A 21,373-nucleotide genomic window follows, 5' to 3' on the forward strand; every position below is an offset into this window, starting at 1 on the left:
ACACATTAGAGGAACTAGTGGATTAAGTTCTACAACTGATAGACCTACATGCATTTATGAGGACAATGCAGCTTGTATTGAGCAAATGAAGTTAGGTTACATCAAGGGTGACAATACAAAGCACATTTCACCTAAGTTCTTCTACAACCAACAACAACAGGCGTTTCTCAACATTCAAGTGAACCAAGTTAGTTCCGAAGGAAACGCAATAGACTTATTTACTAAGTCCTTACCTAAGTCTACTTTTGAGAAACATGTGAAAAGTATAGGCATGCGTCGGCTATCAAGTCTCTCTGAATAATGTTCACATCAGGGGGAGTATCATCTCAATGAAGTAGGCTGGTGCGTTGTACTCTTTTTCTCCTACGATCAAGGCTCAGTTTTTCTCCCACAGGGTTTTTGTGACTTGACGAGGTTTTTGACGAGGCAACAGATTATCACCATTGGCATATCAACGCGCGGCACAAGGGGGAGTGTTCTAAGATATTCTATATCTTTCTAGATATTCTTTATGTGTGTCTTTGCCTTATGCCAATAGGATATGTAGTTAGACTAGATCTATGTATTCATATCCTTACCATACTGGTAATGTGTAATTCCCTATATAAAGGGTTTCTATCAATGAATGAGATACACATCTTTCACGATTCTCTATTCTCAATTTACTTTCACTTCATCATATATATATATTTTTTTTTATAAATGTACAAACCTCAGATTTCGCAGTCCCCACCAGAAACATTGCAACAACTTGTCGGAAAGATCTGTTGATGATTTTGTCAAACCAGACTGAATAGCGGAATCGTAAATACCAAAATCCACAATTGTGTTTGATGAATTTGAGCAAAATTTATCGAGTATGGGTTTTGTATTTTCCACAGTAAAATTAGTATCTTTCAAATGATCACAGTGAGGATCATATTTTTTAATGGCATCAGTCCAACAAGTTACTATACGATCAACAGCAAGATAGTACCACACTGCTCCAAATAGCTAAAGAACCAACAATGCAATTAATGGTTAGGTTTCTGAAGAATATGAAATGAAAGTGATTATAAGTATCTGTAATGTAATGTAGATTTGAAACTTACATGAGCAGCAAGGATGAAGGGCAAAAGTTCCAATGTAGCTTTAAGCCAACTTCCTTTTACAGATGCTATATTAGGTTGCTGGCCGAGCCAGCCATGGATGCGATAAACTCGTACTGTATATTGAATTAGAGTGAGAACAAGAAGAACAGAATCGACACCTCTGGCGGTGAGTAGTGTTACCTGCATGTATACAGAACAACTAAATCTGTTGAAGGTGTTAGGCCATTTTGATAAATACCTACAATATTATTGAGCTGTATCCATATTTAACATGTCACATTTAGAGGCAGTAGGGTTTATCTTACCTGCGGAAGGGGAAGAGCAACAAATATACGAACTAGGAGAAGGGGTATTGATACTGATCTAATGCCATTCAAAGAAACAGTAGTAGCTGGTACTCGCTGTCGCCGGGCCTCACGCATCCTAGCTTTCCGAATTTGCCATAAACAAAAGATGATGTCCGATGTATACAATAGATCTGTAGCTGATCGTAGAGTGACATATGCTAACATTAACTTTTGGTCCATCATCAGACACTTCTTCTAGTCGTTAATGAGAAAGATGTAAGAAAACAAAGGATCAAGTAGGACAGCAAATGCACATGATATTACAAATATCTTATTGTCCCACATTGACAGGAATGCTGACTGATCATGAAGCTTAACGTCCTCTGTTTCTTCTAAGAAATATTCAAGTTCCTCCATTTTTGGCCATTTCGGAGTAGTACTTCTTCTTCTGTGTCCTCCATCTTTTGCGGTAGAAGTCGCAGAACTACCATCCTCAAAACTATTTTGATCTGGACTAATCCTGAATAAGACACAAGGACAAGGTTAAATATTAAAACCATAATAACTGATTTGGCGGAAAAAAAAAACATGCAGTTTGGTTGTGATTAGAGAAACCAACGTACCTTATGGCAACTGAGTCAGTATGGGAGGCCTCCATAGCTAAACTTGTCAAAATATGAAGCATTGAAAGTTATTAGCCAGAGATGGAGATGAATGCTATCAAATTTTAGATGCATGTAGTTCAAGGTGTGAGCAACATACTGAGATTTGCTAGGTTAACTCGTACACATTAATTACAGAAGTTCCTGACTAGAATGAATCCCATGCGTGTAAGTAGCACTTCACTTAGTGTTGAACTTTATCGAAATTTGGTAGTTTATCATCTTTAACTTTCAGTTCTCTTCTATTACTTTATGTTATGGGATTAATCAAATTAAACTCATTAATTTGGTCTACAACAGAACATATTGAAACAATACTATATATATAGATATAGAGGTCTGCAAGAATGACTCAATTGTACGTGATAAGGATAGTTAGCATGCATTTTAATGATTTTATACAATAACACATATATATTGAGAAAGAACTGAACTCGTTTGATCGACTTCAATCGAGTATGTTAATTACTTCATCAGAAGGCGATTCGTCTCAAGCAAAGGTGCAAGCTTGATTTCTAGAGACCGGGAGCTCGTAAAGTACAACAATGACTGATAAATGATCAAGTTTATACAAATGGAGTTTTTGAAGATTGTACAAAAGGAGAAGATCGAGAGAGCTATAGTCTAGTGTTAAACGTCCCAGCCCGTTGGTACAATTTTGCTGAAATCCCCAATACCAGCTAATAATTCCTCTTGTAATTTCTTAATGTGATTTTTCTTGCGGTTGGACTTTCTTGATGAAAATGCATTCATGCAAAACTTCTTTGTCTCGGCGATACATTTCGCTCTTTCTTCACTTGAGTAGGGCGTTTGTAATCTGATTCCTAGTTGAAACGAAACAAAAGCATCTATGCAAGCATATTTCACTTGATAGTAAGTGAGTCGTTCATTACCCCAACGACTCCTTGTAAGTTTCTTATCCTTCTCCATCTCCTTGTTTAGAAACTCCATCGCCAAGGTCTTCAATCCCATGGACTTGTAGTCTTTGTAGATATCTTCTTTGTATTTTTCTGCAGCCATACGTTCGTATTTCTCTGCAGCCATATATGCGACATCCATAGCACATTTTACATATAGACCTTGACGAGCCAAACGAGCGACATCCCCACAAACTTCCTTACCAACAAAGGTCAGGTTTTCATCACCGAGGAATTTGATGAGCGATTGCGGAATGCTTTTTGATTGGGACAGTTGATAAATTAGGCAATTATGACCTACACAAAGTTGAAGAACTGCAACTTCTTGATATTGAGTTTCAGGGTTCCATTGCCATTCAGTATCAAGACCCACAATAGACTTATTGTGACCTATGTCGTGATAAATATCATCAATCCACTGGTCTACACTAGGTGCGTCTGATGTCAGAATAGTTCGGATGCGATCTTCGTAAAATTCAATGGGGAATAACTTGAACTTGCCTCTAAGAGCCATTGAGAACAAATTGTATGTATGAAAGTGAAAGTGTGGAAATACAACTTTGTGAGAAGTAGAGTAGTCTCGGTCGTCTTATATAGATGCATAAAAAGCTATGTTATTCCCAAGTCCTAAGGGTTTCCTAAGTCTGCCCAACTTGGTGCGTTTGTAGGATATCCTATTCCTACAGGGATATGGGCAATCCAATTGTACGAAAGAACTTTGGACACTGATTTGTATTGGCATTGCACCAAGATATATATCGACTTGGTAAGCTAGGATACCCTAGTTCCTACGTCAAACCTAGGTGAGCTAGGATATCCCACTCCTACAAGCGTATGGAGAAATTCCAAATTAACTTGAATTTTCTACTCTGTAATGCTCGCCTAGAAATTTTGGTAATTTGTCCCTTTATTTTTACTAGACACGACTAATTGATAGACTTCGGGTCCTTTTCTTGATTTGCATTATAAAATTAGTTATGAACTATGAATTGGAGAGTAAGTGATACCTGATAAGATTAGCTACTATTAGGCATAGCCGTATAGAGTGGATATAAGTGGATAACTCCTCCATTTCAAAATGGAATTTACAAATAGAATAGAAAAAATAAAAACAAAAAATTATTGACAATTCATCTGATTCATCAACAAATGGTGGTTCCAACTCTTCTGACCCAAGTTTGGATTATAACCAATGAGTATCCACAGGCAAAATTCATCTGCAATGTATAAAGTGGTCATTCAAAGATCATAGAATTGACAGAAAAGGAGAACAGATACTCATCATGCTGATCTTCTAATGTTTACCTATTTTTCGTTGTCTAGTGAGGAGAACAAGTGTTCCAAATCCAATCATTATTGCAGCTTTTATTGCCTGAAAGATAAAATAACGGAGGTATCAGCACTATTTTTGTGATGTACAGTTCGCGCTTTAGTTTGTGTTCATCGGTTTCATCCTCTAAATCTGAACTATAGGACTATAAATTTATTATCAACTTAGTTTCTTAGTACATTTATGCAGTAGGAAGTCATACATCACTTGATTAAAGAACTATAACGAAGTGATCTCTGTGGTGTTAGAAATATAACCTGTCCAACTGCCACTCCAGAAGTTTCTGTTTCTTCTGATTTCTGAACCTTATGTTGTTCTCTTGGTCTGTTCTTCTTCTCATTTCTGTTCACTTCATTACCATTACTGCTATCCGCGTTTTCCTACACAATGATTAGAATAGACTGTCATGACACCGTTCCACTACATCATTTTCATTTGAAAGAATTTGCATTATTACTTTCAGTCTAGAATAGAATATCATTCTCATGTTTTAAATTGGATCTAGATGAGTCAAAATGGTTCAACAATGTAATAAGTAATCATAGGGCACTTAAGGAAATTTAGATACCTGCTGGTCTACTGCATTTTCTGGAGGAGACAAACTCTTCCCATCTTGATGCATACCTGGCTTTATCAAATTGTGACCTCCTAGAAAATCCATCACCTTTTTACCACTAGTTGTTATACAAAAATGTATTGCTTCATCTGGGAATATCCATCCACCAGATCTCTCAAAAGGATTGTGCCTGTCTTCGCATTTTGCTGTTGAAGTGCATATTTGGGCTGCAACTCCTTGAATGTTGGACTTTTGAGAATTTCTTGAAGAGATTTCTGGCTGATGACTTTCCTCTATAACTGGACTGCCACCTGAATCTCTCTTTCCATGGAGCATCTTACTAGGTTGGTGTCTATGATCATCAAGTACCCTCTCTGAAACTTTAACTACTATTTCTGATGATGTTGTACTGAAATCAGTGAGGACCTTATCCTCATTTATGTGAACTTCTTGATGTAATAGTTTGGATCTACTCTTAATACCTGTGTCATGTGATGATTTAGTCCCACCTAAAGCTTCAAGTGATATATTTTTCTCACTGCTTCCACCATATGTCCTGTCATGTTGCAACTGTCCTGGAGGTAAAGAATTCACTGCCCGTTTTGATACTGACTCTGAAGTTTCTGTATTTACTTTCTTCTTGTCTTCTTTTAAGTTCTGGTTCTTCGGAAAATTGCCTGTTAAAGTTTTGTTTGATTGAACTTTCATCGGTGATGGTTTGATGTGAGGCTTCTTATCCTGTTGTTGAAGCAAACATTACTCATTATTACTAATTTACTATGGAAAAAAAAACAAGTTAATCACTTGCTTAGCGTATAGATAGGCATACCTCAGCTAAACCAGTTTCAAAGGCACTTATCATGTTCTTTACGCTGGAACTTTTCTTCAGTGGGCTCTGCTGCTTTTCGAGTTTGCAATTCTCATCTTCCTGAAGCTTAGGAAGATTTGTTATACCAATAACTGGTTGCGAGGCTCTTAATAACCTTGCAGGTTCATCAGCGCAAATTGCTTCAGCAGGAATCATAGTAGGAAGTGGTTGGATATTGATGTTATCAACTAAACCCCCGCGACTCAATTCAGTTGGAGACAAATTAACACTTTGCTTCACAGTGATGGCTGATGAAGTCTCTGCATTCCTATCTGCATCACTCTAAAGCAGGTTCAATGATCGTTAATGAACTCACAAACAGTACATATCAATTTTCAATTATTCAGTTTTACTTGAAGAACAAAAAGATCACTCTTCCACTTCCGTAAATTTTCCTACTCCCAAGTCCTCTACCATCTGAGACCAAGTCATCATCCAGACAAACTTGACAAACTGTCTTTGCAATGCCTATGGCCTCATTTTCAGGAATGGTAATCCACATTAACAGTTATATACTAATTCTCTCCGCTTACTGTTCCTCCCATGTTACATTTTCTACCTTAAAGTTTCTATATATTATTCTTTCTAGGAGAACAAACTCAAACCTGAGATCACATTGCGTAGAGTCAAAAAAGTACATTGGTCATGGGACTGCTATGAATGAACTCCCCGTGCTTCTTTTTCACTGCAGATTCTCGCTGCAAGAAATTGTCACTAACTTGAGTACAAACTAAAAATAGTCATTGAAAAGTAAGATCAGAATCACAAAAGAGTACCATCATACGGATTTGATTGCGTTCTTCTTCACTGAGTACAAACTGCAACTTCAAATGCAGAAACCCACCTCCTTTGAGGGGAAAGAAGTCATCCCAAAGACCCTTTTCAACTATGGACCTGGTCTCAATAGCTGCATTTCCTAGATATGAGTATGTACATATCTGCTGCAGTACAATTCATATGTATAGGATTGTTTCGACAAACCTGTTTCTGATATCTGATTCCCTTCAGAATCTTGAAGAATAACAAGCATGTTGTCCCGAAGAGTCGTCAATGGGCTGAACATGAAAACAAACTGGATTAGATACCAAGTTAATAATATTAGCATTTAAGATCAAGATGAGGGAAGGTGATCATTACAAGGACAAGTCTCTACTCTCCCAAATTTGGAACTCTGATCTTGGCCCCAAAGAAACTGCATGTGAATACAGTGAACCCTTTGTTTAATTGTTGGTTGTTGCAGACAGACAAACTAAGAAGATAACTGACTTCAGATGAAACAGTTTCTCACCCTTTATTGATGTTGAAGAAGATGATGATGAAGACGGCAGGTCCATGAATTTAAGAACTGAAAAGATTCAATAGTCATATGAAATGGTAAGAATCACACCTAAGTATAATGCCAAGCCCATGATTGAAATGTAATTGAAGACTATAGATGTTGGTACCTGAAACCAAGATGGTTCCTGGCATTGTAGGCAAATTTGCAATGGAAATTGGCCGTTTAAAATCAGCAAGGTCAGTCTGCAAACTTCTAAAATTGGATGAATGGTTCAAGTCTTCAAGAGGGATATGGGGTTGGATGGAAATTGTGGATGTAGTTAGAAGAGGGAGTTCGACGGCTACAGTGGTAGGGTCTTCTATTAAATTCTCATACTCAAAGGTCTCAAAAGGCAAAATGACAAAAAGATTATTTCTGTCTGGCTCAAACTGTCTGCATAAATTTTGTCACAACTAACTGGTATTTGATTTACGAGATAAGCTATTCTTCATTTGAGTAATAACTGAACCAGTTTGACTTTGCTGATCACACTAAATAGATATCTGTGACAATAGTATAGCTTGAATATGGTCAGAAGGGAGCTGATGACAAAACCTGAGTTTGCAACTCACTTTTGTACATTTCATCCAATTCCTCATTCCATGCTATCCAATGATTAAATAAAATACACATAACATTTGTAAGAGATTCCCTTAACAAGGCTTTGATCCACATGTTAATCTGCTGCAAATATTTCATGAAGTCAAAACTAACATGATTACAAAGTCACTGAAAATTAACCTACTTCAATATTCGTTTCCCAAAAATCTAAGTTCTGTGGTCTATACTTTGAAACAACATCTCTCTGTGTAGAATTCTGTCAGTAAACAGCAGCACCAATTAAAAGCTTGGTACAGGTTTTGCACAGGAAAAAAATGATTAAAGCTTGATTTTTCTTTCATAATTTCGTTTCTTCTTCAAGATCCTGGATATTTAACTTTCTTTTACACTCCAGCATCCACCGTACAAGTTCGTGTTGCTGGTCTTCAGGGATAGGAAGCTACACCTTCACAAATCCCATGTCTCCGAACTTGTAGTAGTTGTGGGAGGAGGAGCTGGAGGAGAAGAGGGCACTTCATCAACTACAGCTTTGTGCTTTTTAATGCCAATTTCCTTGGCTTTCTTCTTATTCATGAATCCTGTGTCTCTCTTCTTAGCCCCAATAAACATGTAACCTGCAAGAGGAGAGGTGCAAGTCAGTAAAATCCTTTGTTTTTCCTGTCAATGAAGTTTGAGTCCTGTTATTATATTAACTGTATAAGGAAAACAAAAAACAAGAACTGAATTCAAGTTACGAATTTGACTACAACTTTCATAAGTCACATTGTGATAATAAATCATAATATCATGTGCCACAGACATCAATCATAATGATAACATCCTTACCAATACAAACTTATACGACCAAAAGTTGCTCAGCGAAGAATTGATCAATACGGAAAAGAGAGGAGACAACCAAGGAAACTGGTAATGAGCCATTGATGTAATCCAGATTAACCCATCTGATGATTAACCAGTTTCCAGTCTCATGTCATCAAGGTAAAGGGATGGAAACTTGGAAAGCGGCTAAGGTCCAGAATGAGGATGTTACCTAATAGCCCCCTGATTTTCACGGAGGGGAGGAGCTTGGTCATTCCTAAGGGAGGATGACCCAAGGGAGCCAGTCCCCTCTAGAAATGCCTTGACAATCCCCCTTTCCCAAGTCCCCTTTTAACAACTAGGGTAAAAGCTAAGATTACTAGATTCAAGGAGAAAACCCAAAGAATCAAAATAGAAATATACTGCTGTCAGATCACAGGACAGTAAAGCCTGCCTTACAGCTGAGCAGTGGAAACTGTTTTGAACTATTGCTTAGATGCCAACAACATGGAAATGAAACTCGGCATTACCGGTACGAGATAATAGTACTTAGCCTATAATGAAAACTTTTCCAAGTCATTGTTCAGCACATATTCTCTGATTACAATGCAAGTTACTCCATCATGGGTTTTAAGAATCATTTCCGGCTTGTGGTTTGAATTTACATATGCATGGTTTGTATATATGCTAGACCCCTATTCTATCTTATACCTCCCACCACTCTTCCATTAGATACAATGTAAAGTTGAGATCTTTCTAACATAAACATCACACAAGAATGAAAACAAAACTGCCCATCAAACATTTATAGCTTATAGTAACAGTTAAATCTCAGCTCCTGGTAAATTGATCAAACACAAAATGCATAGTACTGAAACAAAAAACACAAACCCACATCGGAAAATTGAACCTTGTGCTAAAATAACCAAAACCCAATACCCAACATTGCTCAAAGACTCAAACTTTAATCAAACCCAAGTAAAATAACGAAAACCCAGAACCCAGAATTGAATTAAAGAGAAAGTTACAAACCTCCGAGAGCGAGATTGGAGATCATGAGGACTCGCCACAGGAACTTGAAGCGCCTGATGTGGTTTTCATTTGGTGGCTCCGCCATGTGTGAAAGTTTGAGGTCTGGGAATTTCTGGTTTTGACTAATTGGGGCTAGGAATGCATGAATCCCAGTTGAAATGAAGGATTCAATTTACCTGATTCAACAGGCGAAATTACCAGGTGGGCGGAGGAGACGGTTAAACGTGTGGGGTTGGGACGACAAGTCGTTGGATTCAAGGGTCAAGTCAGCGTCTGTCTCACAAACTCTTGTTCGAATTTCCTCATTTTTTCCAAGAGTTTTCCTAATTCTCCATTTTCATTTATTTTTTATTCATATAAAAGGTTGTGAGTTCGATTCATAATAAGTTTATTATATCTGATAAAAAAAAATTGTTTATCAAACATCGATCGATCATAAAGGCGGAGGCGTCTATTTGGTGTCTAAGGCTTCACCAATTTTTGAAACTCCCAATAATACTACCCGGTTGAGATAATAATTTAGTTCAAGTGAAAAATATCAAGGTGGAGGGGTGCCTATTTGGTGTATAAGGCTTCACCAATTTTTGAAACTCTCAATATTAACCATGGTTGAGAGAATAGTTCAGTTCAAGTGAAAAATATCAAGGTAACAACATAAAATAAATTAATAAAACCAAATCAGAAAGTACTTACAAATGCGAAATCCGAAAATTGAGCAGTTAAAAAGAAAACGCGATCTCTTGACGGAAAAACAACCTTCCGTCAAGGGCACGATCTTCAACAATACACATGAAAATTGAGTACGATTAAGTTGTGGCAGAAGCTTTTTCTTCTTCTTCTTTTGGTTTCATTTCAATACTAAAACTAGGAAACTTATAGTTAGATTTCATATAGGGCCCGATTGGTACAAATTTTATGCTCGGCTTGGTTAATTGATCATCATTTGCATACACGTACAATAGGTTGGTCATAATTAAGTAAACAATCAAATCAAAACAAAACATGTCCTTCGTCCACAAAACATAAATTGCCAAATGATTTGGCTGGCCAGATCTATAATGCATGCAGCACCACAGAGAAAACTCGAAGTCGCACTACACTAAGAGTTTTAACTAATCTTATCCCTTTGAAGTACTTGACTGTAACTTGATAGGCTGCAGCTGCAGGCACGTCTCTCTGCAGCTACAGTAAAACAAAAACCAAGTTCAGTCGCTCTCTCCTTGTACTACTGCCATTCCAAGACCAGAAACCAAAGCTTGCTATAGCTTCTCGATCTATCATCAGGCCAAATCCAGACAAATATATATGTCTGCTCAGAGACAATAAGATCGTATAGCATACACAGTCATCTAGGTGACCTTTCCCACCTCAAAAAGCTGTTATCGTTTTACTCTGTATCATCACCATCATCATTGCTTAGCCCCAGTAAGGCCTTATGAAGCTTTTTCAGAGCAAAAAAAAATCGACAAGAAAAGGCTGTAAAAGTCTAGTTGTTGCTTTCTTCTGGAATATATTTAAATCCTAAAGTTGGATATTAATAAGAAAAAGGATCTCCAACCCGTCTTACATATCAATTTGATCCATCGGGGCCTTCAAGTTTTAACGGAACTTGGAATGATATGTGTGTATCTGTGCTGGACGATCTGCACCCTTCAATAATCGTGCCCTACTCTGAACATGCAGTTCTATTACTGATCATGTGACTCAAACTTTGTTGCCACTCGATCATTCAGTAGCTAGATTACAAAAGTTGGCAGCTTGGCATAAGAATTAGTTACTGCATTGAGTCTAATATCAGTAATTAAGCTTAATATAAGGAAGAACCCTAGCCAGCTAGCTAGGTATATATATATATACCATTGACACTGGAAAATAAAGAAGAAGAATTTGAAGAAGAAAAAGATTAAGAATAAGAAGAAGATGAAGAGGAGTACAAGATCAAGATGTAGTACTAGTACTGCGTGGCGAACCTTGGACAATTTATTTGGTATATATCTCGGAAAAACAAAATGAAACATATATAGATGAACAAGAAGCCAACCATAATATGGTTAATTATCAACTTGTCCAAAATATTACATAAATTTAGCTCTCATAACTCCTAGGATCACAACATAGTTAAACTTTTATTTTTGTCTTTTATTGAACTTAGTTCCTCACTGATTTTGTTGCTTTCTCTCACTCTCGATCTATCTAACTTGAACTTGCTCGATCTAGTTCTAAATTATCTAAAATTAATAGTACTACAAAAGATAGTGGAATTGATTGGGAAACTAGCTCGACTCTCAACCTCGAACTAGTCCACAAGATAGGGCCATTAGCAGGATCGCGGCTTCCTTCTCGTCTTGAGGGAAAACTCGTTGAAAGGTTGTGGTGGTGGTGGTGGTGGTAGTAGTAGTAGTAGGAGGAGGAGGAGGATCAGTGCCTGAATTCTGATTCATGCTGCTAACTGAGAAATCTTCGAAACGAAGCTTGGTCTTCGATTTGCCTCGAGGTGAAGGGGAGATAGCAAGTTTGTGGCACCTTTTCTTGAATGGAATAGTTTTGTTGTCTTTAAGTTTCACCTTACTCGTCTTGATCATGGATGGCGCCGCCTCCACCGCTAGGGTTGTACTGTTTGCTGCCGCCGCTGCCGCCGCCATGGCCCGCCTTGCTTTCCTTTGCCGAATTCCACAGGCGTTACATAGTGACTAGTAATCCAACATAACTTTTATCAGTCCAAATGAAAAATGGAAGATCAATATATATATATATATATGAATTAAAATGGGATCATATAACTTCTCCAGTTTCCAGTGAAGATAGAAATGACACTAACAAGATTAACTCATTAAAAAAAATATTGGAGTACGAGAAAACTTTTAATATGGAAAGGTACACCTAGTCAGAGACAGCATAAAATGAATTAGTTACCTTAGGACCTCTAGGTCCACTTCTCCATAGAGGTGTCTTGGTTGTGTTGCAATCAGAGCAAACCCTAATCGGGTTCGTGCTGTATGAGCTGTCAGTTCCCAGAGGTGATAATGGATGCAGCTTCTGCTCTTCAAAGTTGTGAGATGCTGAGAAGTTAACTCGTGCAGTAGTACCATCATTAGTAGCAGCAGTAGTATTATTATGACTGCTAATTGTTTGATCCGGGTTGGTCATCTTCCTCATGATCCTCATCTTCGAAGACATCCACTTAACCGAAATATTCTCAGCACGAGCACTTCGATTTTCATGATCTCTGTGATCATCATCAGCTCCATGCTTGGGATCAATACTTAAATTGATCACAGTACCTTTCTCACCTTCATTTCCAAGGGTTTGATCGTGATCACATGATCCGCCGTACGAAACAATGTGATCAGCCTAAAAATTACAAGAAAATGATCAAGTGATTAGTAAGGGACGTACAACAGAAATCTGGAAAACTTAAAAAGCTTCCAATTATTTACCTCCAGTAGCTGGAATTGAAAGTCTTGCGGTTCTCTATAGTAGTGATCAGATATTGGTCCTTGGACTTGAGCTGGACTTAAGAAGATGGGACTAGAAAGAGAGGAAGTAGTGGAGGAAAACGAAGATTGAGGTTCAAGATAATTGAAGAGGTCATGGTGATGATGATCATACTGATCAAGATCATGATCATGGCTTCCAATAGTGCTGAGCTGAAGAAAAGGCGGAGCCATTGAAGGAGATCAGCAAAGAACACAGGGGTCGATGATCCTACAAACTCCAGTAAAGGTGGAAGATCAAAGCAGACATAGAAAGAGAGAGAGATCAGAGAGAGGAGGCAAAAGGGCCTAAGCAGGAGAGTGGTGAAAGGGTTTTAAAGAGAAGAGAAATGAGATCGACTGGGCAACTGGCAATTGGGGCAACAGAGGGAGAAAGACATAGCAAGAGCTTTAATAATAAGACATTCACGTGAGTTCTAGACAGCCAAACAAAACGACTTAAAAACAAGACAAGCCAAAAGGAGATGTGTGGAATGCTACTACACAGACCCCATATTGATGAAAACCCTATCTGCTGCCAAAAATTTCACCGCACAATCAAGCTCCCGGTTACAATATTAATAATGGTACACACTCGACATTCGATTGGAGCCACACAAATTTATAGGATTACATATCCCCACACACATCTTTGCTAAACCAATCATCTCATTATATAATAAGATCACTGATTAATGTAATTGCTTTTGTCATATATCAACCAAATGTGCGTATGAACCCTAGTTTACGTGCCCCTCCAATTAAGGCTTTCATCTTCTCCTGAGATGAAGTTTGAGCAAAATTTATATTCTAACTTTACAACATATATTAATCTTGATTAGACTCGTGCTCTAACTAATCATGAAACATTTTTGTCGAAGCAAGTATGTGAGAGATCTTTTGGGTATTCCACAGTCTAGATTTCGTCAAGTTGTTTAGTAAAATAGATATCATTCGTGTGCAATATATCCGTAAATTGAGTCTCAAAACCCTCCATTCAGGTATGGTTTCACTCGATCACCTTATAAGTACCGTATTGATGTGAAATATATTCATATTAATATCAAGTGTGGCAATATTACATACATAATACATTGCTAAAAGACTATAGCACTATATATTGTGAGGGGATATACTCAACAGTACGTGATAATTGAGGAACGGGATCGACTACCGCGCGCCAACTAGCGATGGATGGGACTCCTGATCAGGATGTGTATATCTTACTCTATATGTTCTTTGTATCATGCAACTTAAAAACTAACTTATTCGATGAACGTTAGCTCATCGGGCAGATCTAAAAGTCTCTAGGGTTTCCCTCTAATAATTGCATATATATGGAGATGGAAATATGTCCTTCTCAAGCCTCACCTTAGTATTGCCAAAAGGCAATGAATGCTTTCGCAGGCAAGGGACCAAACCCCTCCCCACAACTTTCCCCATATATCCTACTCAGTACTGATCCTACTTCAATATCTCATATCTGAAAAGACGCAGTAGTAAACTTATATTAGGTATACCAGCTGCGGTAGATCGAACAAACTAAATTAGGGTTTTGATTGAGTTGCATGCCAGTAAGAAAATCGAATGACCAACGAGCCTGCTGGCCAGTTTGGAACTTAGCTATAGTTATAGAAGTAAACCTTTCACCTTTAATTTCCTAAGTCAAAGCCTAAGCAGCTCACGTGAAGGATCAAACAGCTTTGCTAGCTAGCTAGTAACCCCAGTTGCTCTGTTCATGTAGAACAATTATTCAACCTCTTTTCTCTTCTGCGCACATACCCATGTTTCTGCAATTATTCGTTCAACAGGTATTATATATAGTTAGGTATTTAGCCAAGCACTAAAATGATGATCGGTCGATTACTGTTAGTTTTGATTTAAATGCAAATGCCAGTTGAAGATAGATTAACTACTGCACAAGCTAGGCATGCGCAGTATCAGTTAAATTTGGAGAAAAACTTTAGACAGCACTGGTGTGAACTGCAGCCAGCTTTGCTTGTCTATCTCGATCTTTCGTCACGGCGAGTTCTTCTGCATTCGTTAAATTTTTGAAGTTGAAAATGTAGGCCCTCCGTGCAATAATAATTGTATACTTATGTTTTCCTCCGGCCAGCTGCTCCAAATCTCTGTCATATTTACGTACGAATAACAACCTTTCTGCATTTCACCAAGCTGGAAAGACATCCTTTCTGAGCTGATATTTGTCCATAGGTAGGGAAAAGGAAAACTACGAAGAGAAAGAAACAAGCTGAAAGAGAGAGAGAGAGAGAGAGAGAGAGAGAGAGAGAGAGAGAGAGTTGTTCTTATTCTCTGAAGGAGTAAAATGTATACTGTAACTTATGTTGCATCTTCAGTCACACCCCTTTATCTGGTTATCTGCTTGTTCCTTAATTTGTTATATTAGTCTAAAGATCGAGAAATAGTGTTGTTATATATGTAGTTTTGTCTTTGCCTGAGCACGGTATTTGATAGTTAGAAATGCATTATGCATGCTATCAATTTATCAACAAAAAATGGTACCAAAATCAAGCGAGAAAAACCAAAATAGTATCTGTCCTACTTGAACAATTGGAGAACCTACCTCTTTTTTCTGGGTAGCATCATATATATATTTTGTAGATAGAAACATAAATAAGTTTCTGATAATTATCGATATTTTCTCTGCAATAGGAACCCGCATGCGTGGTCGAATTTGAATCCTAGACTCAAATTCTTACGAATAAATTTACATGCATACTTATAGCTAGGTATGATCAAACGTATGAACATCTTTTGAATAAAAATAGATAATTTCATTATTTCAGGGTAGTGCTAGAGGGCCTTAATGAGGTTTAAGATTTATGGTCTTAATCCTATATATGTGGCATAGACACATCATCAATTTAATAAATCATGTCATTTCATTCTTAGGTAAAAATACATTTCTAACCTTAATAATTAATAGATGCTACATACCAATATGAAATATTTTTTACCTTTTTAATATATATCGTATATACCAAATTTAGTTAATTTATTAATAATAATGACCAAATTAATAATCATACCAAATTAAGCTTTTATACCATAAATCAATTTTAGAAATTTCTTAAAATTTTCTTCTATATATCTTTGTGAATCGAAATATAGTTCTATTTTAATATTTTATTTTTGCAGTTTAAAATTATGATATCTATATATAAGCCATATTATGTATCGAATTTTTAAATAAAATAAAAAATAGAAAAATCTCTATCGAATTTGTTTTGAATGATTACGCGCGCGTGTGTGTGTATATATTATTTTCGATGAATTATATATATATATATATGTGAAAAAAAATTTCCTGGACGAAATTGTTTTTTCTTGGACAAACTATATATGTGTATATATATATCATAAGAATTCGTATTTTTAACAAGTATATTCTTAGAAATATATGTATTTTAACACTATATGTTACGTTAAATCTAAGCATGATAGTGATAAAAAGAAAACGAGAAAGAAAATGTTAGAAATATATATTTTTAATTATAGAAGAAAGACAAATCAATTTTTTTCTATTAATAAAAAGAAAAAATAATCTAGAGCCATTGGATTTGGATGGATAAGATTGTATTTTTGCTTAAGAACAACATGGCATAATCTTTTTAATTGGTGATATGTCTAGATAACATAACATGTCATATAAGATTAATGTCATAAATCTTAGGTTTTATTAAGGCCAAGAATCATTTTCCTTTCATTATTTATCTGCGGCCAAAAAAACACTTGCATCAGCTAGCGTCTTGCGCCGAAACCAATTTGTAAGTGGTATATCGTCCAACATCAAATCATGAAATTAAGATCAGTTGAATCAAATCATCTTACCGATCAATCATATAAAGAGTAATTTGTATCTCAATAATATACCATCAGATCGATAAGGTCTCCCTTTCAGCTAGTAAACATGTAGAGAATCTTTGTGTTGTTTAGGTACGTGTGAACTACATATACTATGTATCTGAATCAATGGTTGAGCTAGCAGAAACATATTCATTATTCTTGTGAAGGCAATTCGAACAAATCCAAGAAACGATAGGGAAAATACATATAGGGAATTTGTATTCAGTCAGATCGAGTATGATAATACCATATATCATCATATCGAATGGATCAAACTTGGATCAGAGTTGAGAAGCACATAATATTTTATGATCACGAGGCAAGCTACGTATGCAGTTTATGGTTCACTCCTGTACGTGTTGGCCCTGTTGAGGCTGCAACACATATTGATTGGGACTTTTGTCAAGAAAATTATCTTTTAAATCCTTGTTTGTCACCAATAGAGTGTGCGTCCGAATATGCGTAGTTTTCAGACTAGTGTGCCTCAATATTTGAGGGACCATAATATATATCAGCATGCATGAGCTCCATGACTACCATATATTGGCATTTGGATCAAATCATATCACATAAGCATCACAGTTTTCTTCACTGGCAAAGGCCCCAACCTCACTCTCTCTTTAGATCGATCTCGATCTCTTGCCCTAGATACGTTATCGGCAACACACACACACACACATATACATACATATACATACATATATATATATATATATGTAATAATGTAAATAATAATAAAAATAACACTTCCCTCCTCCTGATCAACTCGCCTATCAATCATTTGAACTTCATCGTCGTTTAGGGTTGTTTTTTTTTTTTTTTTTTTTTTTTCAGTATCATCCTTGTACAAAATCATCTAAATCAGAAACACAATGGGAAACAGAAAAATCGGAAAAAAGTAGAAACAAGAGGTACCTAGCTAAGCTAAGCAGTTTCTGATCAAGCAGTTCATTTATCTGTATCGATCCCCAGGTTAGCTAGCTCCCAGACATTTATCTGTATCCCCGTCAGTTCTACCCTGAGGCGCTGCAGTGGTCCATGGTATATGCATGTATGTATGATCCCATCGATCTTTTCTTTTTTCTGTTTGATCAAATTTGAAATTCAAACTACTTCACCAATTGCAAAAGTGAAACAAGATCGCTTGCACGTCCTTGTCCTCAAATTTTGAAGGGTATACATTACGTTCTTTAAATCGAAGATACCCGTATCACATACACTTCACCATCCCAGATCAGAGCTTGCAAATATGTAGTGAATCATCTGTATAGTGCCTTTAGGTCAAAGTTATATAGGTTGGTTTATTTCTTCTGTAGAAGTATGTTTATATTCTTTTGGGTATGATGAACAAAATATTGGGTGCTTATTCGTAATATATAATCTTTCATATAAAGTTTATAATTAAATTCAGTTTACCCCATGAGGTTTGGGAGTAACTTCATGTTAATCCCTATACTTTCAATTTCATCAGTTTACCCCTCAAACTTTTGAATTTTCCTCAAGCGTGATCAAATGTCCTATATTCTGTCCAAATCGGATGTTAGCTGCTGATAATTTTAACCTTAACTGTGAGGCCAGTATCTAGAATTTGGGCAAATCGGACATTATATGTCCAAATCGGACATTAACTGCTGATAATTAAAGGTCAATTCAAACGGAATATGAGAATTTGGGCACGGCAGACAGAAATTAAAGAGTTCAAAGGGTAAACTGATGAAAATAAAAGTGTAGGGACTAACATGAAGTCACCCCCAAACCACAAGGGGATAAACTGAATTTAATTCTAAAGTTTAAATGATGAATGATCAAAATGATCACTAAACAATTTGTGCTGTAAGAACTACTTCTGGAGGCAACAGCAGCCATGTTAATCCATCTTCTATTCCTCTATTCCTCTTGATCATATTGAGAAAATATGATGGATTGAATGATTAATCCAGGAGGAGGGAATAGCTAGGGTTAGGTATATGAGAGTTGCCATAGTTGCTGTTGTTTGGGCTTAATCTTCTTGAAGGTTTTAGACTTTTTATTGGGATCAAGCCCGACTGATTGCCTTATATTTTATTATTGTTTTGGTCGAGCAAACCCTAACTGGTTGCCTTATATTTGCTGTAGTGTTTCAAGCACAACAAAATCGTCAAAGTTATAGGACTCTGAAATGGATCAAAACGTACTGAGAGATTAAAGTGACGATTGAATCATTATTAATAGACTACATTCTTGGCTATTAGATACATCAAACATTTTAATTAGTACCACCAAAAAGTTTCTTGAGTTTCTGAACCTGAGCAAGATCAAGCAAAGTAGTCTTTGCTACGATATCAGAAGACAAATCATTCTTAAACAGTGATGTGTCCATTAGCTGCACGGTTGGGCTCTCACTACTGAAAGCAGCATATATGACCGCCGGAGTGTTACCTTGATTCACAAAGAAGTGATACAATCCTTGTGGAAGAACCATAGTGTCACCCTTGGTCAAGGGCTTTTGGTAAACCTTGCTGTTCGAGGCAATGAACCCGCCGATTATGTTACTTCCTTCTGCAACAACCACCAACTCGGTTGCTCCGGGGTGAGCGTGGATGGGAACAACGCCGCCAACTTCCACATCCGCGCGGCCCAAGGAAACGCCGAGGCCATTGATACCGGAGTAGTTAAAAGCAAATGCAGCTGAGAAACCAAACTTGAACACGTTTGAAGTGTTAGAAGGCACCCCAAGGCCAGAGTGGATGAAATCGTCTACTGTGACCTTAGCAGGGTCTTTGCATGCGTAGCCTACAGGGCTCTTGGGAGCTGCATAGTCTGCAACGCAGAAGTCTTGGACGTGTGAAGCATAGGAACATGAAACAATGAGAGAAGCCACGAAGAAGAATACAGGGGAATTCATGGTGGTATATATATGTAAAATGGAAGTTGGTGAATCTGATTTGTGTATTCTTCTCCGATTCTAGGGAGTATTATATAGCACGTACAGTAACGCTATTCAACGAAAGAAACAACAATTTCAAAAGAAAAAGGAAACAAATAACAAGAATTGACCAAATTTGAAGTTCAAAATTTCTTGGGCATGTCTGAATGAAACGAATTCCATTTTAAGTAAGGAAATTAGTTAATCCTTTCGAAAAACATAAGGAAATTAGTTAATATCGAAATAAATGGATTTTATCGCTGGATCAGATCATTTCTTTTGTCTCTCATTCTATCAGTTTCAATTGATTTTAATTTTGATGGCGTTACAAGCAACAATCAAGGATTTCGATACTGTCATGGAGAATAATAAGAGAAGGAAATTTATTCTAATAATTCCCTTTTTAGCAAGGGATTAAAATTCGATAACAATTACGTGAAACATAATTTAAATAATAAAGAGTATAGGAGAAACGAATGAAGGAGAAATGAATGGTTATCTATTTTCTCTTTGGTTGCCTTAAGACGCTTGTCCTTATAAATTCTTCTTTTTTTTCTTTTTTTCTTTTTTTGAAAAAAGAAAAACATTAGATCGAGATAGGCTTGTGGTCAGTCAAGCTTGCGCTTTCTATCTCTAAACTGGGCCTAACGAGCTTATTGGTTATTTTGGGCTTTTATGATCTTAATGGCCTTATAACCTCTTGAGCCCGCAGCCAGTTCTATTTGGGCCCAGAGCTTGCTGATTCTTTCTAGCGATTTAGCGAATTTCCTGCGCTGGTGAATCATGCACTTCCTTACAGAAGGCTCATCCATAAATTCCCTGCAAAGCAAGACAAATATTCTACTATACACGGCGTATAAGTACACAGTACAATTTAGTCGCTCATAACAATTTATTTTTTGTGTGGAGACCACTATCGATGTGTATTATGTTATCGTTATAACATTGATATAAGTATTTGTAGATACACATTATATGTTCGAACTTGTGTGGGATTTATCCCACATAGATGAAGAATCAAAAGTTGTAGTCTTTATAAGGTATTATCCTTGTGACTTATTGATTGGGCTTGGTGGGATTTTCTGTTGGGCTTTCCAATAGAACATAAAATATATTTATATAAATGACTCCGGAGCCGTTCTAAAGAGGACGTCCACACTCCACCGTACGGCGTCGGCGAGGGTGCGCCTCCACTCCAGCGGACTCCAACAGCGTCCCCGACCACTTTCCTTAAGGGCTGTGCGGACGTCCGCCTCTGATCCTGACTGTATATGACTCTATTGATTAAAATATGTTTTTAATTTCTGAAATATTATTTAGAGTTTTTGGAAATTAAAATCGGATAAGACCAAAATAATTGTTGGAAAACAGTTACAACTGTATGGATAGATGCAACTGTTCGATTTTGACTTTATATATAGGACGACATTGTTGTCGTCGTTCCCATAAGAGACATCGCTCTCTTCTTCTTCTTCTCATGTTCTTATTTCAGAAAAGCATACTGTAAATTTGCCAGGGTCAAGTTCTTGTGCAATAACTTGTACCAGATAGTTGTATCCTCAAGATAGACGTCCGAAACTGCAGCACAAGTGGGGGCGAATTTCTATCTTAGGTCACTGCATAACAGGCCTCTCTCTGATCAAGTAAGTGAATTTCAATTTCGTTTTATTGTTGTTTGTGATTTCAATTTGATTATTGTGATATATAT

At 36.9% G+C, this 21,373-nt stretch overlaps 4 protein-coding genes and 1 non-coding gene across 5 annotated transcripts; all 5 read right to left on the minus strand.

The window, feature by feature from the left end:
- Positions 1-2,670: 2,670 nt before the first annotated feature.
- Positions 2,671-3,471, minus strand: LOC101298260 (Werner Syndrome-like exonuclease-like). Its single transcript, XM_004288891.1, has one exon. It carries the CDS (start codon positions 3,469-3,471, stop codon positions 2,671-2,673), a length of 801 nt encoding a protein of 266 aa, XP_004288939.1.
- A 605-nt stretch (positions 3,472-4,076) lies between these two features.
- LOC101298548 lies at positions 4,077-7,181 on the minus strand. The gene is made up of 10 exons (XM_004288892.1): positions 7,157-7,181; positions 6,978-7,056; positions 6,693-6,766; positions 6,556-6,627; positions 6,350-6,441; positions 5,673-5,993; positions 4,856-5,581; positions 4,545-4,667; positions 4,263-4,329; positions 4,077-4,174 (listed from the first exon to the last, which is right to left on the minus strand). The coding sequence occupies exons 1-10, from the start codon at positions 7,179-7,181 to the stop codon at positions 4,077-4,079; spliced, it is 1,677 nt and encodes a 558-aa protein (XP_004288940.1).
- Positions 7,182-7,697: 516 nt separating this feature from the next.
- Positions 7,698-9,700, minus strand: LOC101297286. Its single transcript, XR_183694.1, has 2 exons — positions 9,421-9,700; positions 7,698-8,204 (listed from the first exon to the last, which is right to left on the minus strand). It is a non-coding gene; the product is annotated as an uncharacterized LOC101297286 (transcript).
- A 1,683-nt stretch (positions 9,701-11,383) lies between these two features.
- Positions 11,384-13,209, minus strand: LOC101297577. Its single transcript, XM_004287510.1, has 3 exons — positions 12,858-13,209; positions 12,334-12,771; positions 11,384-12,110 (listed from the first exon to the last, which is right to left on the minus strand). Exons 1-3 carry the CDS (start codon positions 13,086-13,088, stop codon positions 11,706-11,708), a joined length of 1,074 nt encoding a protein of 357 aa, XP_004287558.1. The 5' UTR covers positions 13,089-13,209; the 3' UTR covers positions 11,384-11,705.
- Positions 13,210-19,005: 5,796 nt separating this feature from the next.
- On the minus strand, positions 19,006-19,644 carry LOC101298836 (auxin-binding protein ABP19a-like). Its single transcript, XM_004288893.1, has one exon. The coding sequence runs from the start codon at positions 19,642-19,644 to the stop codon at positions 19,006-19,008; it is 639 nt and encodes a 212-aa protein (XP_004288941.1).
- Positions 19,645-21,373: the final 1,729 nt, after the last annotated feature.

Source organism: Fragaria vesca, linkage group LG1 (genome assembly GCF_000184155.1).
Source record: "Fragaria vesca subsp. vesca linkage group LG1, FraVesHawaii_1.0, whole genome shotgun sequence".
Lineage (NCBI taxonomy): Eukaryota > Viridiplantae > Streptophyta > Magnoliopsida > Rosales > Rosaceae > Fragaria > Fragaria vesca.

Bases quoted from the DNA above. Each gene is read 5' to 3' on its own strand.
- LOC101297577 (XM_004287510.1), bottom strand. From the start codon at position 13,088: ATGGCTCCGCCTTTTCTTCAGCTCAGCACTATTGGAAGCCATGATCAT. The intron at 12,772-12,857 runs GTAAATAATTGG...TGTAATTTTTAG, and splicing joins TTCAATTCCAGCTACTGGAG to GCTGATCACATTGTTTCGTA. The intron at 12,111-12,333 runs GTAACTAATTCA...TTGGATTACTAG, and splicing joins GTGGACCTAGAGGTCCTAAG to TCACTATGTAACGCCTGTGG.
- LOC101298260 (XM_004288891.1), bottom strand. From the start codon at position 3,471: ATGGCTCTTAGAGGCAAGTTCAAGTTATTCCCCATTGAATTTTACGAA.
- LOC101298548 (XM_004288892.1), bottom strand. From the start codon at position 7,181: ATGCCAGGAACCATCTTGGTTTCAG. The intron at 6,442-6,555 runs GTGGGTTTCTGC...GACTATTTTTAG, and splicing joins CTTCTTTCCCCTCAAAGGAG to TTTGTACTCAAGTTAGTGAC. The intron at 4,175-4,262 runs GTAAACATTAGA...TATACATTGCAG, and splicing joins CACTAGACAACGAAAAATAG to ATGAATTTTGCCTGTGGATA.
- LOC101298836 (XM_004288893.1), bottom strand. From the start codon at position 19,644: ATGAATTCCCCTGTATTCTTCTTCGTGGCTTCTCTCATTGTTTCATGT.